Raw genomic sequence first — 27,739 nt, forward strand, 5'->3', positions numbered from 1 at the left:
TATTGAACTGAATGTGTCACATACCATCTCTGTATATACTTTATCATGTAAACAGACGAATGCAATATACGGTTGCAATGTAGACTGCAGTATGTCCTGTACACTGACACAAACACTGTGGCTGTTATGTATCCTGTATACACTTGACACGCAATACAAAATGCAAATTAAACTTTGTTTTCTACCGTCACAGTGTTTGCCCGAGTGTTTCATCCCACAAAAGGAAGATGATATGAGCTCATCCAAAAATTACATAACAACCCGCGGTGGATCAGGACCACCTTTGGCTGCCTGATCCTGCCGGTTGTCTGCACATACGCAGCACACGCCTCGTTTCAGCATCTGGTACACCGAGGAAAAAGTAACGTGTATCACGCAGGCATTGTGTTTTGCGGTTGTAACCCTGCAAATAAACTAAATCACAGGGTTAAAATGAAAATGCATTCCCATGAACTACTCTGGTGTACTTGACTCCCATATGTCTCCATGAGTTAATGCACTGTTACAGCATTATCCTTTTGGGCAGAGCACTCTGCAGCAGATTACTGATGCTGGGACGAATCTGCTGACTCTCCCTACCCCTGTTCAAAAATAAATAAATAAAACTTGCGTCTCTGCTGAGTCATACATTGTACTACCTCACAATAACGTTATCAATAGTCTGGGCTGTACCTCTTCAACCTTTACGCTTTCCGCTGCTTGATGCTTCACGTGTGTCAGCGAGAGTCTTTATTCTCCTCCCTGGCTTTCAGCGACATAACGCCAGGAGAGGAGGCAGCTCAAGTCGAGGCTGCCGCCGGATCTGCCTTATAATGATCGCTGCGGCGTTTTTGGTCCTCCTAAGGCCGTACAGTATTCAGTGCGTTTTGCTATTATTGCTGCTTTTGCTCGGGACTATTGCGACAATTTTGTTTTTCTGCTGCTGGCATCGCAGGCTTCGTAATGGAAAGCATCCAATAAAATCCGTGCTCTCCGGACGACCCAGGAGCCGCGGTGAGTGGCGCAGGCCAGCCGCATCTCCTCATCCTGACAGCATGTCTGGTCATTAATGTAGCTATATTCACTATCCGTATGGGTAATAGTCTATCTGTTGTAGCTAACAGCGCAGTCAGTGACCATTAGGCAGTTTAGACTGTGATGACTTTCACGGAGGTGTTAATGTGCGTGAAGACATTTTTAAGGGGTTACTTTAACTGGATTGAAAAAAAAAATGTTAAAGTAAAAATATTTCAAACTAATATATGTCTAATACGTGACAAGGCATGCTATTCTTGAAGATTGCTGATAGATAATTGTATGTCATTGTAACATCTGTCATCTGTCCTGTAGTTGGGCTCCGAACGCATCATTTTCGATCAGAGGTAGGATGAACTTTTCACATTATGGTTTTATTATTGTCATCCAATAGCTAGGAGGAGAGATGGATTCATTTAGTTCAATCCTGAAACGGGATACATCTGTCAAATGTGAATTAATAAATGCTTGATCCAAAACTCAGTTTCTTTGTACTTTAATCGAGGACTGCATGACTATTTTAAGAATATGATGTGCGCAATGCGCATGTGTTAGACTATCAATAAATAATGGACGTGATTTTGCAGTTTCACTCTTTGAGGGGGGGTTGCAAGTCTGTATCTCGTTCCTTTGAGGTGATTTGAAACCGAGGTGTAAGAAATATATTAAGTTTGATGCTCCTAATTTGCCATCATGTTTAGAGCTGTCCGGATGCATCAGGCTAAGCTTCAGTGCTCCTGTTTCCGTTTTACGCATTTTTGCTTTCAGAATAAAACTGGACAATTCACATTTTCTTATTAGCCCCGTATCTGTAACTTGCATAAAATCCATCAAAATGTTATCCTCTTGTAAGAGCTATCCTAGCAGTAACTGCTCTGTCACTGGTGTATTCTATGGGAAATGATTTCCCAGTAATTTAATAAAAATAAATAGATAAATAAAAGGAGTTGATGGAAAGTTTTAATTCCATGTCTCAATTAAATCTTTAGTATAGCCATTATGTACTGAAAATGGCGTATAGTTCCTCTGCATGTAATGCACTGTATAACATTTGAAGTCTTGCTGCATTTTTTAAAATAACAAAAACAAAAGCTTCCTTCCTTTGTAGGTCATATTATTGAACCACAGGATATTGAATCCTGACTCAGTACTGTAGCTGGTAGGGATTGAGTATCACATCCAAGGACACAGTGAGATAGTTGGAGAGCCTTAATGCTATGAAACAGTACGCTTCATCATGTCTTTCCATCAAAAAAAGGCCCACAATAAACAACTCCTAAAGAGAAATTCATAGAGCATCCAAAGAAAGAAAGAAAATAGGAAAAAGAAAGAAAGAAAGAAATTGTTTAAAATTGTGTCAACATGCTGCAGTGAATAGTTTGCTTTTCCTCCTGGACTGTTTATATCATCAGTCCCCAACACATGTGTCCCTGAAATCTAGGTCATCTGAGGTCACAGCTCTCTCTCTCTTAGACAGACACGGATTGCATCATGACCATTATTCACGTCCTCGATTTCTCTCGGGAAGTCTTCTGACTGCATGAATTGTTGCCAGCTTGACATTTGTTCATGTTTCCAGGGCTTCAGGCACAGTCCACGTCACTCAAGAAGGAGCATACATGCTCGAGTGACAGAGGAAAAGCCCAGCCTGGTCGAGGTTCCAGAGAGCGAACCTGACACGTCGTCAACTCTAAGAAAACGCAAAGTGAAGAAGAGAGTCCCGCCAGAATTTTACCAGTCTGTACAAGTCACCCCTACACGTAAACTTGTAGGTAACCCCCTTAACTCTGACCGTAGCTAAGACTGATGTTGAAGTGGTACTGTTTTTAACCTTGCTCCCCTCCTCAGGGACATCAGTAAGCTGTAAGGATTAAGACACAAGGCAGATGTTTGTCTGCTGAGCTTGATCCCTGTGTGTCCTGTTAGAGCAGGGTCTCTTAATGGGTGTTACCTTTTATCTCAAGATGCAATATAGATCAAAACCTGTGATCGTATTATATTTTGTCTCCCAGCATCAATCCTACACATTTAGCAAAGAAGAAACAGAAGGTTCTGTAGATCAAGCCGTTTAAGGGGAAAATACAGTTTGAATGATTTGAAGCTTGCATAGTTTAAAATCATCATCATCCACTTTGGGAGGCTCTGTAATATCTTGTCTTTTTGCCTTAATCCTCACGGTTGTGCATGCTACTACGTGTCCTCGACTCAGACTCAGCTCTTTGTCATCTCAGCACAAATTCACGCCTTCAGATTTTTTTTTTTTTATGATTTCCACATCTTTCTTTTGCCCAGTGAATAAGCTGAATCAAGACTGTGCTAGCAATCTTCCAATGACGCTACGAGTTTGAGTTTGCAGCTTTAAAAGTAAAGGTGAAGACCTAAGACCTTGAACCTAAGGGATTGCTTTTCCTAATGCTCTGCTTTTCTGTTCTGCAAACACTTTTGTCCGACTCCAGAGAGAGGAATTCCCAAAACCACCAAGTCTGCGAGTGTTTCTGAACGTGTTTGTGTCATCTGAATATTAAAAACACGACCCAGCCGCTCCCCATGCTGCAGAGACATGACCATCACTGACAAACTGTTCAAAGTGACCTATTGATCTGTGCAGACGTGTTGCTAGTTGTGTGTTAGTCGTGTTGCAACACTGTCGATAACAGAAAGACAAAATAACTTTTTGCGATTGTCAGGAAAGACGTCATCACTTTAGCGATACTTCAAATCAATTATGTTGTTGTTAAACAGAATCCAGTAAATGGTTTGTCATGCAGGTGAAATGCTTAACTAGGAAGTGGGCAAAAGATATTTGTTTCACAAATTACTGGGACCCACGAGAGCACCAAGTGAGCAGACATTAAATGTTTAGCATAAACTAGCGTTGGCCTAGATCAGCCCACAATGCATCATTTATGATATGTTTATCTGAGCATCATACAACAAACTGCAAATTGAGCGCTCCAGAGCGGTTGGGTTGTCTTCATGAAGCCGTATTTTCATGTATTTTCTGGTGATTTTTTTTATATGACCCCGACCAGTGTAAGGAATCTGCTAACTGTATGTTCTCTTCATAGTCAGCCATATAATGTTGTTTTTATTTTATGACAATTTGTGAAGATTTGAGGTCAGTGCTAAAATGAACCTGGTCATTTTATAATATGGATTTGGGTTTCGTTTACCTTTACTTAACAGGGTTTACACATTGGTCTGGTTCACAACAGGCCTTATTTGACTCGTCACACTATGAGGATAAGCTTTTCTTTAAGTGACTTGAAACTATCAGTTATCCTTGTAGAGTTTGATCCAAACATTTTGAGGTGAAATCTCCGCAGAACATGCATTTTATTCCAATAACAGCCCGCGCTAATAATTATTTCATCACAGCAAACATTCTTTTTCCTCGAATCATCCATTCTTGTTCTGCTTTTTAATAAGGAGATGTTACGAATAAGCAGAAAGCAGACGATACACACTGTATCACTAAGCTAAGTTTCTGATGAAAAGTGATGCAACGATGAAAAGGCTGCTATAATTAACGGCGTGCTGCTTCTTTCAGCTCTGCAGACTCCCATTACTCCAGCTGCTATTTTAAACCAGAAATCCTCTCAAGAAACATCATCCTCCACTTTTACATTTCACACAGCAGTTCTGGGTTTTCCTTTTTATGAGTCCAAAGTTGTCAGACTGACCATAAGCTCCACTTAAATACTGTTATCTTTAAGCAATATAATGTCATCGTGTAGGTATTTTACGCCTCGCCCCTCTCCATCTGGTTCTGTTTGACTATTTGTGTTGTTGCTCAATCTCAGGTGTGTCACGGTGCAGCAGGAAATTGCAACACAGCCTCACTCAATCATGATATTATCTATGTGCCACTGGTTTTTGATTTATTGTCGTTTATTAATAAATCCTGAGGTGTTGGTAAGGATTAAATGATCAGGTTAATAATACTGAAAACAAGTGCCACCTTGTTGAGTAAACGGCACTTTTATTTACTGTATTCTCTTGATTAACACCACATCCACGGTGTTGCATGTGTCCAGAGTCTCATTAACGTGGATGCAGTCTGGGTTTATGTTGTGCATCTAATGTGAACTCTTCGCCTTGAGAATCTGCGGGGACCCCATGTCCTCCCATTACCCCCCGCTTTTGAGGCGGCTGTTCGTAGACAGCACCTTTGTGCAGGGATGGCGCTCTAACACCGCCGTCGCCGTCGGTGCTGCTGTTGTTGGCTACCGGGTATGACGCGGAGACACATGCAGTCTGCTCTCCCATCACGGTGCAGCTCTGCTCTCGACAGCACACAGCGTACCATCCCTCCAGCCCTCCGGAGATCTGACATCACCTCACATCCTTAATGCTCCGATAAGGGACGCACTCGTGGCCGGAGCATCCTTCAAAGGGCGTGGCACCCTTTGAAATATGTGACTGAAGGGTGGGAGCTGTTTACCCCCCCAAATAGGATTTTGTGTGTGTGTGTATTTTTTTTTTCCTTCTCCTTCTTCCAGCTGACAAGTCTCCATGTATACAGTGGTAAGTCTTATTGTTGACCTGGCGGGGGAGCCAGATACTATTGATTTTCACATTGCTTTTATTTGGCTCAATCTTTTATTGTTTTGTGTTATTGCGAGCTGGTGTCTCGTTTCACTTGTCCTTACACCTAGCAAGCGCGCACTTAACGCACCTTAACCCGCGATGGTGAGAGGAAAAACGCGATTTAAGCGAGCTGTGTTCTGATTCATTTAGGCTGTGTATGTGTGTGTGTGATGAAGCATTTTTTTTTCTTTATCCTCGTTTTCTTTTGTCTCGCAGAGCTCCAGTTCGGGGAACCCTTCCCTGCACTGCTCCATGTCTTCCTCGGCGGATTTCTCGGACGAGGATGATTTCAGCATTAAATCTGGATCTGCATCACCGGCACCTGGAGACACTTTACCCTGGAACCTGCCCAGACACGAGCGGTCCAAGAGGAAGATCCAGGGAGGATCCGTGCTGGATCCGGCTGAGAGAGCCGTGCTCAGGATCGCAGGTGAGCGGCAGTCTCCTTGTTGTCAAGTTATCAGACAGTACCGAGAACAAAACAAACACCTGATGTGATAAGCTATGTGGCGCATACGGGAATTAAAATAACGAGTTACCGGGGTAGATTCATTCCCGTTTTAACTCCCCAGTTTTATTTGGGGGACACAAACATGGTAGTCACGTGAATGTGTGCCACATGTGATGGTATTTTGGTCTGCTCATATCGTGGATGTGGCCCTGTAAAATGTACTGAAAGGTTTAGATATATTGGATATATCTATATATATATTGTTTTGGATTTTCCCCCCCTCTCTCTTCTCGTTTATCCACATTGTTTTCATTTGCATTATTCAGTCACACATATCTAAACAAGCGCAGCATTCCCAGAAACAAGTGATTAAAAACAGGTTAGCGGATTAAAACAGTAAATGTAGGATAATTTATGTTCTCATGACATGGACTCTTGATTGTTTTCACTCCCGATAACGTGGATTCATATCACTTAAGTGTTTTATAATGATACTTTGACACGTTGACATCATAAAATCCCCGTCCAATTGCCCCATTGTGCGTCAGATGTCCAGTGTTGTGCGTTAAAATGTTATATGAAAGCTGACTGCTTCCGGGAATCTAGGTGTCACCATAGTGACGGCCGAGAGGATATCAGACTAAACTGTAGTTCAGTCAGCCTGAGTGTTGCTGGAAGTCTATGGGAGATGGGCATGAATGACAAAGTACGTGGTCAGTGATACGAGGCGTCACTGAGCGCCTGCTTTTTTTGTGCACACTGTAAAAAATGAACAATTAATATCAGCCCAGTTTTAATTAGATTTTAAACATTTGAGCGCACCGATGAGGTTATATTCATCAATACATATGCACATGTGGTGATTATAAGATCATAATATCTGACAATTCTGTTTTATGTGGGCTAAATGTATTGTTAAGACGAACATTTTTTACAGCGCCGTGCGTCCGGCAGTCCTTCCTATCAATCAGCGCACTCCGGAAAGGAAGTGCCGCCTATTGGTCAGGGCGCAGACAAGGGAGGGATGTAGGGCGTTTCCTTTCGTACAACAACAGCGCCGATCACTCTTGAGTCCTCAGCACACACACATGCACACACACACATGCACACACACTAACACGCACACATACACGCCGTGTCCCTGTCCGTCGCTGGTGAATGTCCAGTTTGAGAAGCCCGGGTTATGGCTCAGTACGCACCACAGGCTTATGCGCTTTCGGACGAACAGGAATACCTCCAAGCTTATGAAGATGTATTGGAAAAATACAAAGGTAGGAGCAGAGTTGATTGGTTACTTTTAGGCTTTTGGGGCGATGAAGAAATCGCCTGTTTGCGTCTTGACAGTTCAATAAATGTCAGCCTGCCCCCTCTCTCTCGTTCTCTCTGGTGACTGGCTGGTCTCAGTGTCTTTATCCCTGCTGTGGAAAAATGGGAATATTTCCTGCATGACATCACATTAAGGCTGAATTATTAGTAGCTGAAACAGAAGCTGTGTTATAAGATTTTTGTGGTTATATTTAATAGTGAAATTACAGATTTATTTCATTGTTTGCCTTTTATTTGAGTGGACTATGGCTAAAATTCTTAATCAAGTCAGTCTACAATGTAAAATTAAAAGGTGCAAACAAAGGAATCAGCTCTGTAGTTTGATTAAATCATGCTTTCACAAATATATTCCCTCTTTATGATTTAGGATGATCTCAGTATTATTAATTAATGTGTCAGGACAATGACATAGCAGGATAGGGCGTCAGCTCCCATCAGTAGCTCATGTCACTTTGTGCCGCTGCTCCTTTTGGGTCCATTTCATCGATTAGAAAAATCCATCACACACAACATAAGAGGTCGGCTCCATTCAGCGTCTCTGTGACAGCTACCGCCAGACAGAACCGCTCACGTGCGTTCTCAGGCCTGCTGAGGTCCAGTGGAGCTGAATTCAAACTGACAGCGGCGCGTTTAACTCTTGCGTTTCCACTTTCTCTCGAGGAAAAAGACAACAACAGAACAATAAATATACCAGTAATACCGTGTACTGAATGCCTGCCCCGAGTGTGCTCTCTCCCTCTCTCAGCTGTTGAGTATTTTAGCCGGCAGGGTCAGTCAGCTGTGGTATAAGGTTTAAGCGGCCTGACTGGACTCTAATGGGATCATATGATGAAGCATCATTAGTTGTCTTCAGGCGGAGGAGCTGTGACAGACAACAAGCCCACTTATAATTGCCTGTTTGCAGCTACCACAGCCAGTCTAAGATCAGTTTTTACATGCACCATATTTATTAGAGCGGATATTTGACTCCACACCAGCAGCAAACAATGAACTTCTCAAAGAGGGGTAAGCCGTTTTTATGGTTTCTTAATCAGTTCTAACAATAATCTAGCAGTTTATTGAAGCATTGTCATCAGTCACAGGACTGTTTTTACTTTCTTTAATATTTTTTTTAATCAAGTAAAATTGACTACACAAGAGCGCCTTCTTTTATCCATCAGTATTGTTCCGTAAAGACGTCCTAACTACAGATTGATTCTGGTTAAATGCTTAAAGTTTGCCAACTGGCAGCAAGTAATTTCTCATTGCAAACTCACCTAGAACCAACTGTTCCACCTCCTCTGTTTATACCCAGCTCCTCGTGGCGGAATAAAATGTTCCAGCTGTTCGAGCAGAAGAATTTTCAACATTTATTTACTAGGGGTCAGTCGAGGAGAGAGGAAGCAGTCTATAACAACTTCACGTCTCCTTTGTCAAGCTGTTGAGGACGCTGGAGACGGATTTCCACAAAAGAAATTGCAAAAAAAAAAAAAGCAGCTTGTCCGTTGCAAACAGTGAATAGTATCTGAGTTTGTGATATATCAGAGTAATGTATCACTAAGTTGTTGCCAATCTTTGTGTGCCTTTGTCGTTCTTTTCTCCACAGCCAAGACATTATTTTGTAGGTTGCTGGGGAAAAAAAATCCCATTTTTCTTTTATCGTTGCTCTAGTTTTATTTGCTGTCATTTGTGTTCAACCGGAGCCTCGAGCTTCTGCGCATGTGATGCTTAGAGTATCAAAGGGACACATTAATAGCGAAATCACCAACACTACCCAAGCAAACACACAAGTAAACACAAGAGCAGGCCTCAAAATAAAGTAGAAGGCTGTTTTGTTTGTTTTATTTGTTTGTTTGCTTCTTTCCCCTAAATCAAGATATAGAACTTGAATGACTTCTCATCTGCAGTGGTTTAGGTAGATGTCTGGCTTTGTTCATCAATCACCTGAGATAACGTTGGCTTTCACATCATGAAAATAGAGACAAAGATACCCAGGTTTTATTGTAGCGATTAGACATACATTTCACAGTCACATGCCTACTGTTCTGGACTATGTTTCAAAGAACTGCTGAGTTCAGGACTTTGCATATAAGTTGCCATTGTCTGGGAGCCTACGTGTAGTTGTTGCTGCTCCAGCTGTAAGAATGGCATGGTAATTAGGTATTAGAGTTAATAACACGGTTAGCAGAGGAGTTGCCTTTGGCTGAGCTGAAATTCAATGCAGGCTTTGCGGACAAAAGACTATATAGTGGAGGAATGAGTTAAAGACATGGTTTCCCGAGACACACGGAGCAGTCAATGGCACTGGGCAGCGGCTGCGCGGGATCACGTTGTTCTAGCAGAGCCTGCTTGGTAGGCTGTCACCGTGAAGAGGCCATTGGGGTTTCTCAACGGTTGATCACCCTCTGTCATCAGGAAAGATTTAATGGATTAGACATTTGGTGGTTCAGTTGGTCTGTTCTGTTTGGGAAATGCCATATGGTTGAAAAGGTTTGAGTAGGGTGGGAGTACGGTATATTCTCAGAGGAGGAAATCAGAGCGTTTTACCTTGAAAAGTTCAATTTTGCACCAAGCTAATGACCTTTTTTTCTGTGTTCAAACGCATACACAGACATTTTTCAGTAGTTTTTATTGAGGCTTGCAAACAAATTGTCTTTTTTTTTTTTAGGAAAAAGTGTTTTTTTTTTTAATCCTAAAATGGCTTTTTGATTATTCTGTATGTCCTAAAAATAAAGAGAACCAAATTTCCCTTGAGATATATAAAGTAACGGTTGCAGCCCGCTAGAAAATGAGTCCCTATCCGGATACATACGCATCATTACATTCATTAAGCCAATTTTATATCATGATCTTTTTTTTAATCTTTTTTTTTTTGTTTTGTAAGACGTCCATACACATAAATTAAGCCGTCTTCAGGAAGCGGATGCTGCGTTCGGTTTTATAGCAGGGTGTGGCCCGTGTGTCTGTGGATCGCTGCAGTCTTCATTAAGACTTGCTGGACTGCTGCTGACACATAAACACACCACGTAATTATCAAAGTAGCCCCCCGTCAAACATTCTCATCGCCTTTTATGATCTGACACAGTGGGGAGTGTGAGAGCATTGTGTTGTTTTTTTCTTTTTTTGCACAGTCATTGCCTTTGTCCACCCTCCTCTGCCTTACCCAGCCCAACCCCTCTGCTCTATGTCAGCAGCCCACTCATCACATTCAAACGGCCTAGTGGCACACACACACACACACGCGCACACACAGGCCGTCTGCTACCGTACAAAGACACTTTGTTTTTTATGGAAGCAGCATCCGACTTTCAGAGACTTGTTCACGTGTCATGTTGATTGCGGGGACACTTTTTTAAATTTTTTTTTGGCGTTTCATTAAGATTTAAAGAATAAGAAGACACGTTTATATGATCTGTGTTCATCTAAACTGCATGCACGCCAACCAACTTGGACGTACAGTTCCCACACAGCAGGGACAAGGTTTCATGGGTTTAAATTAACTTGATTTCATTATGGTAGAAACGTTTAAACTACATAAGCTCATTAGTCAGAGTTTATATTGAATGTCTGCCAGCCAGTCACTTTCCATGCTCTAAAGAGGCAAAGGTTTGGCTTGCTTGCGATACGTGTGACAGCTGCACAATTACACAGCACATATACGGTGGAGTGGGTTCAGCAAAAATGTGAACATTATATGAGTGAGATCGAGTAGTCGCGAGCCGATCAAATTATCCAGAGTTTCCCAGATACTCCAGGCAGAATTTATGGTGCTCGTGGTTTATTAAGGACATTAGATTTTTGGATCGGTTTCTGATTCCATCCCTGTAATCTCACTATAGCATCTAGCAGGAAGTGATTTGGCTTCACTTACTCCTGGTTTCATTTTACAAGTTGCACCCGACCGCTTGTTCTCTGCAGGCGGAGGCCGGCTGAATTTTCCAATTGTTTTGCTGTCGTTATCGATCATTTCGTATTTTATTTTAAAATATTAAAAATAAATACACTTAGAATTAATCAGAGAGTGTGCTGTGCCGTGTACTCGGACATAGTATCGTTCTTGTTTCTAAGCTGTTCGCCGATCCAATCAATAAATGTAATCCAAACCAGCACAGGAGCACAGACCTCCATTACTGTTATGTCCCCATTAGTGCATTTCTTTTCGTCTTTAATTATGTATCACGTTTAAATAACCATTTACAGATGAGCTGTACATGCATTGTCCTAGAATAGCGCACATTGCCAAAAAAAGAATTCTTCACATATCGTCCAGGAAATTATTTGGAATACTGCAGTCGGATGCCCGAGCCCGATGCATGCTCTCTGTTATATTTATATGCTGTCATGGTGATGTGAAGACCGGCATGACTGAAACTCATTCCGCAGCTCTTACATGAGATCATCTTGTGAGCATGCCTGTCCCACCTCTGACTCATGCTCTGTAGCCGTTCCTCTCCCTCCGTAGACGCGCCACCCTTCTCCCCTGAATGCAGCAGATGCTGGGAAGCAATCCCATATTAGCAGAAGGAAACAGATTTCCTTTTTTTTTTTCTAATCCTTATTCATAGATGGCCAAGGCATGAGCCGATCCATTTGTTCTCGCTTTTTGCTACACCTACATTAAGAAGCCCCTGGCTTTAAAGGCTTGTGTGAATTACCTCATGGGTTGCGTAACTTCAGAAAATTACAACAGCATGGGATTCAAATTTGATTTTTTTCCCCCATTGATTAGTAGGTAATGAGAGAAGTTTGAAAATACGCACCGGTGACAAATTGAAGGAGTCAAAAAGAGTTTATGTTGAAGGTAAAGGGGGCTTGTTTTAATGAATTGCTGCACAGTTAAACACAGAGGAGTACTGAAGCTATTATGGCAGGTAGCAATGGCCTACACCGTACTAAATGTCTTGATTTTATATTGTAATTTTTTCACAAAATAACCATGTTGTTGATGATTTTTAGACATTTGAGAATAGGAACCTATGAAATGAACCTCTGTTTACATGGGTTTATTCAGTCCTGATTAAGGCTGATGTCTGTGTACCAGACTTTTGAATATGACGTTCGCGGTAAGCCTCCCTCTCTGGCTCACTGATAATGATGTGTTTACATCAACCAGCAATGATGTCCTCCTGAGCTAAACAGGGGAAAGGCCATGGAACCACGGAAACTTGGAATAAAAACTAGAGTCGCGAATGTAAGTTTAATGGATTCACCGTTCTCTGTGTTGGGGAGGATGAAATGGAATATACAAACATTTCTGATGATTCGACCAAATTAGAACTTTTAGAAGAAAGACCAACAGCGAGGACAAACGTGGACTGGGACAGGGACTGTAGACTGTAGGCATACGTTGTTACCATGCACGGTGTTTGTGTTACACTCGCTGCCTCCGGAGCTTTAAAATCTCAATTAGTTAAAGAATCCTCTCCTGAATTATCACAGTTGTCCCTCCTAGCAGCTCTTTTGTCATGTGCGTATGAGATGAGCAAAACCGTTCAGCTTGTGCCACTCGATGTCCCGGATGATTTTGAAAAAAATATCGTAAACCTTCACATCATTATTTTTCCAATGTCTTAGCATCAGTTTTTGCTCTTCATTTTATTGATATTTAATAAGGATAAGGAAAATTTAGTTCCTCATATGCAAAAAATCCTCACTTCAGTGTGGCAGTTGCAGCTGTTGCACATATGCAGGCTGGAACTGGATTGTTGGCAACTGTGTGTCCATGTCTGTGTCTGTGTCTGTGTCTGTGTGCTAGCACAATAAGTGTGTATTAATGTCCCATAAGCTTTCATTAACACCTCCCTGACTTTCCTGAGTGCTGCTGTTGCGCCTGAGGTCACTTTGCCAGCTTCACCTTCACCAGTCATTTCCATTTCATTAGGGATCATACAACAGTTCACCTTCACTTGCTAGTACACAGAGCTATGTCTGTCAGAAGACATTGTATAATTTCAAAAAAATGACAATGGAGTTTGTTTTAGCCTGCTAATGATAATAATTCAGTTTTATAATGGACAGTGCTTTTATTTTGAAGTGAGGGAAAATACTGTTTACTGTGTGCCAGTTGGTTTCTGGCGTTGATACGAACACTAGATGTGCAATAGTTTGTTTAGCTTGCCTCACTTTTTGTAAACTTGAAGCGCCCAACAAGTAAACACCCAGTGTTTTGAAAAACACTCATCTCGCAAAGCTCCCCACTACACAACTCAAACAAGGAGTCTTTGCACGTATGCTTGGTTTTATTTTCTTTACTTAAGTGTCAGAACAGGCAAAGGCTGACAGGAAGGGCTGCTCGGAAGGCTTGGCAACCTGTTGCAGTTTCTGAACCGTTCCAGTCGCATACCTCTGACGCTGCCCTACCCTTCTGAGAAAACTGACTGCAGTATTCTCACTGACAAAGAATGGCAGAAATGCATCTTCGAGTTTCCCCCTCTCGATCACAGTCCTGGAGTTTGCATCACCTACCCGTCCGAGGCCATGTTTATGACATTACCATTAAAACCCATCAGTGGTTGTCAATAGGCAGCTATACTCTAATGTGGGACCCTAAATTGTTAACTACTACTATGTTTGGACAGGGACTCACTAAGCTGTTTTGTGGTCCTTGGTGAGAATCTGCTGTCCACATTTTTAAGTGTGTCCTACACGACTGCCATTAGTTGGACCCCAACGACAGCTTTATTTCTCCCAATTCAACATGTTCAATCTACACATTATTATTATTATTATTTTGCATTCAGCATTAAGCTATCCCTTATCCCTTTACTAAAATATGTTGGATTCATGTTAATGCATATTTGAAGAAATTTAAATTTGTGGGGGAAAATAAAAAAAAAATATATATATATGTGTGTGTGTGTGTTTGTGTGTGTGTATATATATATAAGTGCCTAATCAACTAAAGACTTTCCTTTCACACAGACACAAACAGTTTATGCTAGCTGGCTTTTTTGTACAGACAGAAGCAACATGCTATCAGCATTTGTCCCTAGTTCTTGAAGATGGATGGATACATACATAGATAGATAGACAGATCTCCTACCACACAGGCCCACCTTGTGTATCAGTTTGTCCAACCGTGAGGTGTCCCTCTTCTTTGTGCTGCCTCCACACCACAGCACAACACAGAAGAGGGTGCTACTTTTTAAGCTGCTTTAAGTTGCTGAACAGATGGAACACAGTTTCCTCCTCTACTATGTGAACCACAGGCTGATTGTTGTTGTGTGGTCTCAGGAACTGTGGTATTCCCACATGCTACAGATACAGATATACCATTCATATCGTGTCACCGCCACATAAATCACCACTATTCAGTGAATGTTAGCATGCTAGTGAGTTACGCATTCAAAGCTGAACATGATCAGCGTTGTACCCTCTAAACGTCTCCATGTTAGCAGGCATGTTAGCTTCCTGATGTTAGCATTTTGCTCAGCGCACCACATTTAGCTTCACACAGAGCCACTGCAGAACACATTTTGTGGTCTAAATCAAAAAAATCCTGTGACGCACCAAAGCTTTGATGTGGACTGACTTATCGTGATGGATTTCTTTGAGCGTTTTAATAACAAATGATGGAAAACAAGTGTTTTGCACATTAATCATCCCGATGAAATATTGCATGGCTTTAGGTGAGCATTTCGTTTTGGATTTATGAGGAAGTAAGTCTACTCTAGGAGGCTGAATTATTTCAATGACTCATGTCCTGTCAGTGTTGTTTTTTCTAAGGTGACAATTTTGCCTTTGCAGAGCCAGTTCAGTCAGAGATATATGGTGTCAGATCATTACATACTGATGTGGTGATTTGCGTTTTAAAAACTCTGCCCCTGCTGCCGCTGCTGCTATGCTACAAGCTCTCTCTAAACAAAGCTGTGACACGCATGCCTTTGCCTACTGAGCTGGTTGTGGCACACATGAAACGAGAGTGAGAATGTTTAGCGAGTCCTTGTCTCTGGCTGGGAAGGTTGAGGGCTTTTCGGTTCAGTCCTTAACGTGTTTTTTAGTCCCCTCCTGTTTGAGGGCAAGAGGATTACACATAGACGGGATTTTGATTGCTCGGACTTTCTGACTGCGCTCCTCTCAGAATGAGAGGATATTTTAGGCGTCCTGACATAACAAGATGCCAAAGGGTGTCAGCGACCCCGTGTGCCAGATGTTCTTAGGAAAACGACAATTGATCCGCGCACCTGGATCTGGAGTCCTGTAACTGTTATTCATGCACCAGTCTGTGGTCTCTGGTTTTGAGTGTACAAATGTAACATATTACGACATGTAATTTACCTAATCTTAGATTGGATAAAGCAGATACAGATACACGATCAAAGCAGAAAACAGATTTTAATACCTATGATAAAACACTATAAGCTGTTTTTAATTAAGCCACAGCCACAGACTTTCCTCCAGCTATCTTTCTTTCATGTTGGGAAACGAAGGATGTCACCTGAGTGGCACAGATTATGTGGCTCGCGGTTGCAGGGGCAGCATGGTTTAGGGTTGGAGCTATTTATAGCTGCCATGCACATGTGCTTTGCTGAGGTCTACAAATAAGTGCCTCAGGCAGTCTGGTTGAATGCTGTGGCTACTCTCGCCTTGCACCGGGCTCAGGCTGCAGGCAGTGTGCACACAAAAACGACACTGTGTTGTTTTACGCAAGACTGCGCGCAATGATTTTCATTGTTGTTTGCTTTAAATGAGAAGCCACTCACGTGTTCATATCATCTGTTGACTGGACGCTAAATAGCATCTTTAACTTCCTATCTGACGGAGGCTTTAATGTCTGCAGTATCTAGACATTGCATAAGACTGCTGGTCATTTAGACCGACTGTAATGTGAGAGAGTTATGGTTATTCAAGTTTTATGTGAACCCATTAAAATCAAAGGTCACAAGTTGTTGGTTAACACATTTTTACCATGTTCCCAGAGCTCTGGTTGACGTGAATCATCTAAGAACCAGATTTAAAGCGATAACACATCAGAAATTGCAGGGTTTTCTCATATACCGCACACATTTATTTCATTTACAGTGCAAGAAGTAACACATTTAATGTCATTAAATAGAAGATGGTGTATTAATTACAAAATAACCAGAGGCAAAATATTAGTCACTCACGCACTCTTGATTGTGCACATCAGCAGTTTGCTTTTCAGTGTCCGTGGATTTGTTCAGGGGTACAGTTTTATGGTGGTATTTTCCCCTCAAACCCAAAAAGCATGGCAACTAGACCTTAAATTCTTCAAAAAGTTATTTTTTGGTTTATAAAAGAAGTAGTTTTTGGTTAATAATTGTGCATCATTGTTTAAATCAGTCAGACTTCACCAGAAAATTTTTTGACTTCCTGGTGAAAAGGAGCACGTCAGTCCGACGCGATTGTATTGCAGCTCAATTTTATGCAGCTAATTGAATCATATACATATTATATTAGTCAATGAAAGTTCTTGCAGTACGATCACAGAGTTTACATTGAATTTTGAAAATGTGGTAAGAATAAATAAGCTGGTTAAGTTGTCTAACATCAAGAGATAATGATGGTATTAGATCTGTCCTTGTTACTGTCAGAGTGACAGAATTTATTTTCTGCTGTTTGAACTGATTTCATAATGAGGCTAGATAACATATTTATAAATGTTTTTGTTTGTTTTTTTTCGGGGGGATGGGGGGTTCAGTGTCTAGAAAATCCGAGGAGCCCAGCTATAGTTCATACTTACTTCTTATTCTCTTAAGAACCTCAAGAGGGCACCATACTGTTAAGATCACCCCAGTCTTCCTTCTTTTCTCTGAGATACAAATTCATAAAGTCCACAGCACATTCAGGCCGTAATTTTCTGCCTTTTGTTTATAGTGCATATAAAGACAGAGGACAGAAATAATGCAGGGCTGGTACTCGTACCGTGTCACGTCGGCCCACGTTATCGTGAGTCGATCAGATGTGTCTGTGAATTTACAGTTGCCGGCTCATAACCGTATTTGACAGCTGGTTCTCGATGCACCCTTTACTGACCTTTTCTCTGAGTATTTCCTGGAATTCTTGCCCAGCCAATCTATATTAATGAGTTTTTTCAGGAGCGCTTTATATGTTATGCAGCAATGAGCTTATGCGCGGGCATTACACACAGAACTGGTGTCCTACCGCAGGCTGCACTGCTTTATCTCTCTGTGATTCAGCTGCACAGCCGAGTCACCAAGGCGGATGCATCAGCTATGACACAGCAGCGCTGCTCGTAAAGGATTCTGACTGCATCCTTTTAAAACAGGCCTCTGTCAGTTCGCCTCACCTCGTCAGTTTTTATCGCCCCGTCGATGTGTGAGCCCAGGCCTTGATCGCGCGATCATACAAAATAATTGTCACACCAACCCACTTTGCAATTCTCCGCAGCTTTTACACATGCACTATTTTTAGATGAACTGAATGTAGAAATCTGCAGAGAATACGGTTACTAGGATCTGAAATTGCCCCCCGGTGTCCTGCCTGTAAAAGCACGTTACAAGTTTTGTGGTGACATAAAAGGCCTTTTCACTTCAAATGCAAATAATAGATAGTCATTGAAGCTGTCGTCTTACGGAGGTATTGTGTTCACCGAAAGCAGTTCGTCCTTTATTAACCTCTCAGATGGTGTTAGATGCTTGCACACAAATACTTGTGCAACACAACACAAGGGGGAAAAGTTCAGGTTTCTTCCCCCTGTCATACAAGAGGAGAGGAGGAGTGCTTTCATTTTCGGTCTTACATAACATATGTGAGAACATAACACTGTGAATGAGTTTTATGTAAAATAAACAGCAAAAGCTGGAGAAAAAAAAGGAAGAACTGTTTCCCAGTTCTGGCATTTTCCATGTAAAATCATGGAGGGGGTTGTTGTTTGTTATTTGTTATTTGCCTGGGTGAGATCTCAGCACACGCATAACAGAAAGATGATGATTTGGCTTTTTTTTTTGCACGCTTGAAAACTAATGTCAATAATATAATGCAAGCATACTGAGGCGTGCAACCGGGGAGATTTTCTCTTATAAAAGAATGAATGAATCATTTATTTTTTCTACGGTTTTGAGAGCTGCTGCTAGATAAACACCAAACCGCATGGAAACTAAAATTAGCAAGTAGCCATGGAAAACCTGACGGGACTCGTTCTGGATGCTTGATGGGAGAGGGAGCTACGGCTGCCCTAGAGGCTTGTAGACAGGAAGGCAGGCAGGGAGGTAGGGAGGCGAGAAGAGGGAGACTGCTGCTGGTTCCTCAGTCGCTTGTCCACATGGCATCCGTCTACTGGAACCCCGACAGCTCTGAGGAAGTACCGGGGAGGATGAAGTACCTGCTTAAGACGGAGAGGGATCATAGGGCGCACCTTGTTACTCTAATGTGCTGCATGGGTCAGTATTTATCTACGCTGCTTCCTGTCATTTCCTTAACAGATTAGTCATTCATTACTATCAGCAGACCCTTGAGCGAGACCTTAAAATTAGCAAATGTCGGAGGTTATCTGTTAGTCCAGTGGTCAAGGTTCAGTTCGGATGGAATAAACGCGACCTTGTTGTTGTTAATGTTATCGATTGTGCGTGTGAGTCGGCTTCTCGCGAGTCGTGTGCGGCAGACAGCGAGGGAGACGTGGAAGCTGAGTCACGGCTGGCCCGAGTCCTGCTCTGCTCTGCTCTGACTCTGCAAAGAGGACAAAAAAATAAATAAATAAAAGATCTGAAATGAAAAACACTGAACGGTACGTTTCTCTGAAAAAGCGCAATAATGCAAGCATAGGTTTTCTTTATCAGCCAGAAACAAGATCATTAAATAGTGATTTATTTCTTCCTTTTTGCCTCCAACTGCATCCACTTACTTGCGGTTTTGCCCATGTCGCTGGCTGCGGGAAGTTGCTATGGTGACGCGTATGGTAAACAGCAGAGTTGGAGAGAGTGATGCCATTTCTGCTTCCTCAAAATCCTTCTCTTGACCCGCTGGGACACATTCTGGTCGTCATTTGTCCTTTTTTTAGTACATGACTTTCACTGAATCTATAAATCCAAAAATAACACTGACTGTATGCAACAGGATCTTTGGTGCATATTTATCAGAAAATAACATTACTCTTGTTTTCATTATATTTTAAATATTTTCTTTCTCTTTTTTTTTTTGTTGGAACATGGCTGTGTGCAATTCAACCTGCATTTGTTTTTGGATTCTCGTACCTTTACACACAGTTCAACTCTATAAGTGGCATAAACTGGTTTAACATAGCAGAATTTATTTAACATATTTAATAGCAGCCTTTGTAAAAAAAAAAAAAAAAAAAAAAAGAGGTCTGTATTGTCCACATGCCTCCATGGTGAATCCATAATGTGAAGAAAATATTAACAGGATGCATTTCGTTCTTCTGCAGATGAAAGAGACCGAGTGCAGAAGAAGACGTTTACAAAATGGATAAACCAGCATCTGCTGAAGGTAAGAGCGTGCACCAGGAGTTTGCGAGAAACAACCATCCATTCATTAGTGTTAGAAACTTAAATTATTATCTGTCTCCGTGTTGGGTCCTAACAAGCAAACATTCCTCCTCAGACACGATTAAGGCTTGTCATTTGTTGACAGAGGAATTTGAAAAACCTGAAACTGTGGTGTTTCATCAGTGTGCAGAGTTTAATGAAAACACTTAGACATCCGGACGAGCCGAGGCATGTTGCGCATGGTACGCCTCTGTAATTTGAACCTGGGAAATTTGCTTTTTATTGGGGTCATTCAACAAATGTTTATGCATCATCCATAGTTAATGTCATAATTATTTTTCATGTAACAGGCAGTTCTGGGATAATAGAAAACAGAGAAGTCACAGTTATGTCAAAAATTGCATTCATCAAATGTAAAAAAAAAAAAAAAAAAAAAAAGTATAAAGCAATAAAGAACTTACTCCCAGGAAACATCTAGAAACTTTGTTTTCAAAGAGAGGGGGTGTGAGGGGAGACCTAAAGCAATGTCCAAGCATCAGCAAGTTAAAGAAGTGGCACACATGGTGTTTACCAAGTACAGGGAAAACAGAGGGTCTGAATATATCCGAATATACATTTATACATTTATGAGCAGAAAAAAACATATATATATATATATATATATATATATATATATATATATATATATATGTTTATATACACATATAAACAATAAAAAAGCAGTAAAATCAATGGAAAAGGGTTAGGATCAAATAAGGTTCTTTCTACTCGTTCTCAAACATGTTAGGTTAAAAGTGTTCAAATGTTGTTTTCTGTTCTGTTTTTCGTATTACATGTTTGAAATAAAGCATTCATTCATTCATTCATTCATTCATTCAACAGTAGAGATAGAAGATGCTTCCAGTCCATCAGATAAAACTGAACAGATAGAAACGTTTTAATAGTTGGCCAGTAATAAAAGTGACTAAGAGTTGGTGATAGAGGTGATATAAGAACAACTGCTATGCAACAAAACTAAACACACTGATTATTATTTATTAAGAAGATATAATGTGATTCACAAACTAATGATATGAAATCTATCATAGTTTTTTGTCTATGTGTTAGCCCTGCGATAGACCCATCCAGGTTGTACCCCGCCTCTCGCTCAATGACAATGACAGCTAGGATAGGCTCCAGTGAGATGAGATGAGATGAAATCTGTCTTAGGTTAGATAGAAGGGGTTCCTGGAGAGGTTGTGTGGTTTTGTCCATGCACCACATGTGTATGTGACACCCCCTGACTTTTCACCTGAAGCACACTGGAGTGTTTCCTGAGAAATAGGCCAACATCAACCCGACGCGTTCGCCCAAAAACACTTTTCTGCATTCACAGCATCTCCATGAGATTGTGGTTTTTAGTGACACAGGAGTGCATGGTTTGGTTGTTGTAATTAAGCTGCTTCTTTTTCATTTTAACATCCATGACCTGAGGTTTGCGTGCAAATGTGTGAAAATGAAAAAATAAACATTGCAGCTGATGAACTGATGGCCTTGATGTGACTTTGCGGGTAACAGCTACACCATAACTGCACCTTTACTCTGCATGGGTTCACGTTATGAATGGTTGGATGCGATGCTGAACATGATTTTCTTACTGGAGGGGTTACATGAGGTCTTACATGAGGTTCCAACAGGCTGCTGGTTCCAGTTCTACCTTCAGTAAATGCAGCCGCGCTGACATTATTATATAAACTTTGTCACAGTCTTGGCAGAAGAAAGAAGGAAATCATCGACACATCAACACCACTGTCGGCACGAGAAGCAAAACAAACAAATCCCTATATTATATGCTTTAATTGAGATGTTTACATTTTTGTTTTACACTTGACAGCCAGATTTCAGGCCTCATTAACTCCTTGCTATGCCTGTTCCAGCGAGCCTCGCACATGTTCCGTGAGAATTCAGAGGTGCTGAGTAATAGCAGTGGACCTGCTCGCCTGGCCCAATAACGTACGGGTGTGGAGGTCTATTTTGGCTCCACAGCTGTGGTCGCTATCTGGGATTACAGTGCCGAAAAGCCCTGTGTGAAAACAGGTCAATGGGCGGCGGGGTGATTTCAGAGGCGCGGTATTTGGGACAGGAGGGAGAGAAGAGAAGGGCCTGCTGGGAGGAGAGAGCTGTTAAGTTCCTCGCTTAAGTGTCTGGATGAGGTGCCGCGCTGATGCTCGAGTTCCTCTATTCAGTGTTTTATGCTGCATTCATTTTAGAGGGTACACAGACATAAATATTAGATAATACTGTATCAATAAACTTGATCAGGACATATTAATAATTTTTTGCTTCATGTACAGTTGCTGTATAATTATTTGCTTGCACCTATCAATTAACTTCTGTTTAGTAGCAATATGTTAGCTTAAACGCTGCCTCCCTCCTTGTGTCTGCAGGTCCGAAAGCATATAAATGACCTGTACGAAGACTTGCGAGATGGGCATAACCTGATCTCACTGTTGGAGGTCTTGTCTGGAGACACACTGGTGAGTTAAAGCTTCTCTGTGTTTGTTTGTGCTCAGAGTCCTTTTCAAGAGATGAGAACTAAAAACTGGCGCAACCGCGCACACGTTGGAGCCTTCTGAGTTCACAGCCAGAGCAACGTCCACAGAGATCCGTCTTATAAAATCATAAAACATTCGGATTGTCATAAGGCCCTTATAAAAATACAAAAAGGACTGCTCTGTGTTGTCATTTTGTTTCGTTTTGCTTATATAACTGATGGTATTGAAGGAATCCTGGGATTTTATTTGATCTTCTGTGCTTTCCACCCACCAAAACCCACTTTTTTTCTTTGAATTATAGGAAAATTTCCTTATTTTCTCTCATACAGATGTGGTCAGTGTTGTGATCCGTTGAGCTAAAGAAAAGCGCCTTTTTTTTTTACATGTTTATTTTAGTGGATGCCATCAGGAGTGGGGCCATTGTAGCGGTAGCACTTCTCAAGTGGGATATTACTGGTTTGCTTAAATAATTGAATCTTTCATTCTACAAAATGTACACACATGACATGGAAATTAAAGTAAGGAAGAAAGTAAACTGGCTCTGACTGCTCAGGTCAGCAGGTTCTTTGCAGCCAATAATCAGGCATTAACAAAACTGCTAACAAGCTATTTTGCCCATTAACTGCCCAGGGGTTAAAACAAATAACAGTAATAGTCAAGGTTTTGGGAGATTTTCTTCACACAGGAGGCAAATGCAGAGTCATTTCACCTCCTGACTCTCTTATTGGCACACGGAGGACGGACATTACCTCACTTATTTCCGTAGTTTCTATAGAAATTGAGTTGTCTTTAAAAAATATTACATTTACGAGCAGTGTTTTTTTCATTTTTTTATTAAGTGTAGGAATCTGTGCTGCTGTGGGGATTAATACACAGCTGCAGCCATATTGGTTCTATATTTTTTCATTATTTGCTGTCAGAACCGATTGGAACGGCCAAGAAATTGACAGGAATTTTTTCCAGATGTGGAAAACGCACGAGATGGGAAGTCGCTAAATGCTTTCACAGATGCCTCTCAGATTTATTCGTAGCCATGTTTATCGTCTTGTATCGTCTTATAATGTGTTAAAATAACCATCTAATTATATCTGAATGTCTGCCATAGTGAACACTACAGACCTTCTTTTATTCCATATTCTATCCAGCTGTAGAACAGCTCACCTTTTTGTGACAATTAAGCTACTATGATCAATTAATTTCCCTTGTGGATCATTAAAGTCTAAGCCCCTTCCTGTGTATATTTTAAATTGCTCATATACTCATGCACAATGAGCCCCAGGCAGTTACTCCCCCTTCACTGTGACTAACTTTCATCCTCTAAGTAGCTATCTGTTTTCTGTTTACATCCCACTTTCCTCCTCTTCTGTTCTCCACTCTTCAATTGGTTTCTGTCCATTGTCTTAACCTCCTTTGATTTGGCCGCTGTGTGTTTGTGTTTGTGTGTTTGTGTGTGTGTGTGTGTGTCCATGTCTTCCTTTTCTTCTCCATGTGTTGCCTTTTCGGGCGATAAGCCAAGGGAACGTGATTTTCTGAAGACTTTGCGGTTGGTGAGTGGGACAGAAGCATGTGCAGTTGAGCAGCATGGAGACACGGTGGATGATGATGATGATAAGGGGGTACGTGTGGCTTGCCCCTCCACCCCACCCCTTGTAACAAACTAATTCAGAGATGTGCTGTGGCCACTTAACTGTAGAGACACTCCCACTATAAAATTAGTCATTTTTTATAGTAATAAATAATTTCTTTAGCAGATATTGCAGTTCTTCTACATGATTATCAATTTCCTTTCCCCGGCTTATTTTTTTTTTTCCTTTTTAAAGTCATATTTTTTTTTCATTTTTGGGGGACGTACTATATGTTTTATAAATTGCGCACCTGATCCAAAGACCCAGGCAGTTTCCCTCTTGGAATTTCTCCTAAAACATGTTCTGTATGTCAGACCACTGTAAGGGATTTGACTTTCTGTCCTCGCAAAAGCACTAAAAGCATGCAGTAAATTACAACAGAAAGCTTGGGTCTTTATATCTGCCCCACTAGCTTTGCGCATCACTGAATCATATCACCATACGAAATTCTCGAAACCCACGTGATGATCCACACATTTTCCATTCGCTGCATTTGAGCACATTCTTCACGTTGAAGCCTAAAGAAAAAATCCATAAGTGAAAGAGACAGGTTTATTAATTGCTGTTGCTTTGCCACTGAGACGAACAGGATGGCCGTATGCAGTCTCAAGTCTTTTGCTGCTGCATCCTAACTTGAATGCATCATTTTCCATTACATTACCTCGTGCTGCGGCCTCTGACTGTTAACATGTAATTGCCACGAGAGATCATACAGTAAAGCATCCTGTAGTTAGTTAGGGCACGGGGAGCTAAATAATATTCATTTCTTTGAGTTGCTCCTTCGGTTATCATAGTTTGGTTTTCTGGCAGGCTGTGATGTTCAGAGCCATTTTTTAGTGGAGGAAAATGGTGGAAAATGTTCTACAATCGTACACTACATGCATCTTATGCACAGATTTTGAGTGGTTACTGTTTCTGTTGTGGATAGAGTTTTCATGTATGTTCTTTTAACCTCACCAGATCAGCAGGTAAGAACCTAGAAGCATGTCGTGTGACCTCGTTGATACTAATTTCTCCTTTTTTTTTTAATATTATCATTGTTGTTATTACTGTTATCATTTCTTCTCTGATATTGTGAAGACCCTGATTAGCATACGTGGCTCCTCTTCCCTCTTTATGTCCACAGCCTCGGGAGAGAGGGAGGATGCGCTTCCACAGGCTCCAGAATGTACAAATAGCACTGGATTATTTAAAGAGGCGGCAGGTGAGGATCAGTCCGTACACATTCTCTGGCCAATAATTTCACTTTCACATTTTATACCACATGGACCCTTTAAGACCTAAACATCTGCCCACAGATAATACAAAGCTTGCGGTATTTGAATTACAGTAACACACCAATGGACAAAATCCAAACTGTGGCGTGGAAAGCTGCGCTTTCTGGAAAAAAAAAAAAGCTGCCATTACGGTAAAGATGATACTGTTGAGGGGGGGCGATACAAGACCGGGAGACTCAGGAGGAATTTGTTGGTAAAACCATTGAAGTTACTTATACCCTTGAGAAGGTCTTCCAGACAAAAGCACAACTTCACAGTGTTCAGCCACACTTTGGATATTGTCAAGAGAGCAAACCATTGTGAATTACAGTAATTCTTTAAGCTTTAATAGATCACCGGCGATGTATTGGGTTCTGAAGGGATCAAGATTAATCTTTTGATGCAGGATTGTGGATTATAATGAAGTTTACAGCAAAACTGACAATACGACACCATTCGATATGACACAATACAATGTGACAGAATATGGCACGATACGATACAATACGATACAGTAAAATATGATACAATACAATATGACGCCGCACGATATGATACAATGTGACACCATACGACGGCACACGACATGATATGATATGACACAGTACGATACGGTACGACTTGATACAACAAAATACGATACGATACGATACAACACGATACAATGAAATATCACACAGTACTATATGATATAACACCATTTGATATGACACAATACGGTGCGATATGATAAAATATGACACGATACAATTTAACACTGTACGACATGATACGACACGACATGACATGATACGATACAACAAAATATATGATATAATATCACACAGTACGATACAATAAGACATGATATGCATGTAACTATATTGATAGCCGATACGGTATTTCTGTAAACCTTTACATTAAATATGAGCTCATTGACATTAAATATGAGCTCATTAAATATGAGCTTATTAAATATATTGTATTTTAGGAGTTCATTTGTAACTTAATTTAATGATCTCAGTGACCCACTATGTGAATATATGGGTTTAGACAGCCCCAGTCACCAGTGACTTAGATACTACGAATTCTTCAGCATCACTTACTAACAGACAGATTGCTTTGGTCTTACAACATTACAATTCTGTTCAGTCTCCACAAGCACTAATAGCAGCGTTTAAGGAGCGCTGACTACAAATCCCATCAGTGGGATTTCAAGGCGCTCCGGTTGCCGTTACCCCCTCCCCCGCCTCTCTAGGGATGTGCAGAAGAACACAGCCTCGTTGAGCCGTAGCCAGATGTGACGTAAGGCTCGAGACAAAGGAATCATACATGATCACAAATGAGTTGTCCTATTGTTTTCACTACAGCCCATACCGGACACATCCATGCATCCACAGTGGTCCTTAAATGTAAAATGATGTGTTTGAACTTGCCTAAATCTCCCCCTGCAGCTGATTGATTACAGTCATTACCGATGATCAGGCTGCCACTACGGGAATTTACTGCTGTATTAAACCAAGGCTGTTATCCGGCTCTATCTGATGTTTGATGGTTTCCGTGAAGGACACCATAAACACATATTTCATTTTGATAGCTAGTAGAAAAGATCCGTAACAGGTTTAGGGCATTTAATTGGGATAAATCATTAATGGTTAGACATCACCTCTGTACCACATTGTAATCAAGATTACACTGGCATACTATACAATGACTATTGTGCCACCTTGTGGTGTTTCTTAAATGTCAGGAATGAGTCAAAATAGATGAAACACATTAACACTAATATTATGCACCTATTCACTGCAATGAATACAAGCAAAGATGAATGCAATCAAATAAAAACTCAGGAGCAGGTTCTAAACACTTATTGATGACATATTGTATATTTGTATATATTAATTTTGTGTTTCCTGTCATCAGGTCAAACTTGTAAATATCAGGAATGACGACATCACAGACGGCAACCCAAAACTGACCCTGGGATTGATCTGGACCATAATTCTGCACTTTCAGGTCAGTGTTATGCTTTCAATAGCCAAGTATTTAAGGAAATGTCGCTTGGCTGTTAATTTACAGCTTTATGCTCAATTGTTGGACCTATATTTTTTTGTTTTTGTTTTTTTTCCAATGCTGTTTTTTTTTAATGTACATCATGGGGATTGACTTGAATAGAGTCAAATTTTCAAATTAACTCACATTAATTAAATAGATGTTCCTGCTTTTGGCCACAAGGTGTCAAAGCTGTGCAGCTGTGCACGCAGAATGGTTGTGATTGGAGTCCTGCTCGATGGAGATTTCAGTGAAATATGTTTATTTGGACTTACTTTAAATCACATTTGATTCAAGCTAGCATTAGTTACTTCACTGTATCCTAAATGTTGTGGTATTTAAAGGATATTGAAACATATAAAATGTTTAAATATAATGTAAAAGTGCTAGAAAAGATGTGTCTGTGCAATCTATATAAGTATTGTGCTCTGTGAAAAGAGTTTTTATTGGAATCTGCATGGTCTGGAGTGTTTTTTTACAGAGCAGACAAAAGGCATTGTAGTTTGCT

At 40.9% G+C, this 27,739-nt stretch overlaps 1 protein-coding gene across 25 annotated transcripts in view; it reads left to right on the forward strand.

Moving 5' to 3' along the window:
- The first annotated feature begins 744 nt into the window (after positions 1-744).
- dst (dystonin) overlaps positions 745-27,739 on the forward strand; it is a 95,329-nt gene continuing 68,334 nt past the window's right edge. For 8 of the 25 annotated variants that reach the window (XM_047603878.1, XM_047603884.1, XM_047603880.1 and 5 more), the window contains exons 1-9: positions 745-993; positions 1,330-1,361; positions 2,594-2,782; positions 5,821-6,034; positions 19,725-19,786; positions 22,212-22,301; positions 23,831-23,935; positions 25,071-25,148; positions 27,103-27,195. In XM_047603878.1, the coding sequence (XP_047459834.1) occupies positions 813-993; positions 1,330-1,361; positions 2,594-2,782; positions 5,821-6,034; positions 19,725-19,786; positions 22,212-22,301; positions 23,831-23,935; positions 25,071-25,148; positions 27,103-27,195 (1,044 nt within the window). In that variant the 5' untranslated portion in view covers positions 745-812. The other 17 variants (XM_047603885.1, XM_047603888.1, XM_047603892.1 and 14 more) reach the window with 10 other exon arrangements.

Source organism: Mugil cephalus, chromosome 13 (assembly GCF_022458985.1).
Source record: "Mugil cephalus isolate CIBA_MC_2020 chromosome 13, CIBA_Mcephalus_1.1, whole genome shotgun sequence".
Classification (NCBI taxonomy): domain Eukaryota; kingdom Metazoa; phylum Chordata; class Actinopteri; order Mugiliformes; family Mugilidae; genus Mugil; species Mugil cephalus.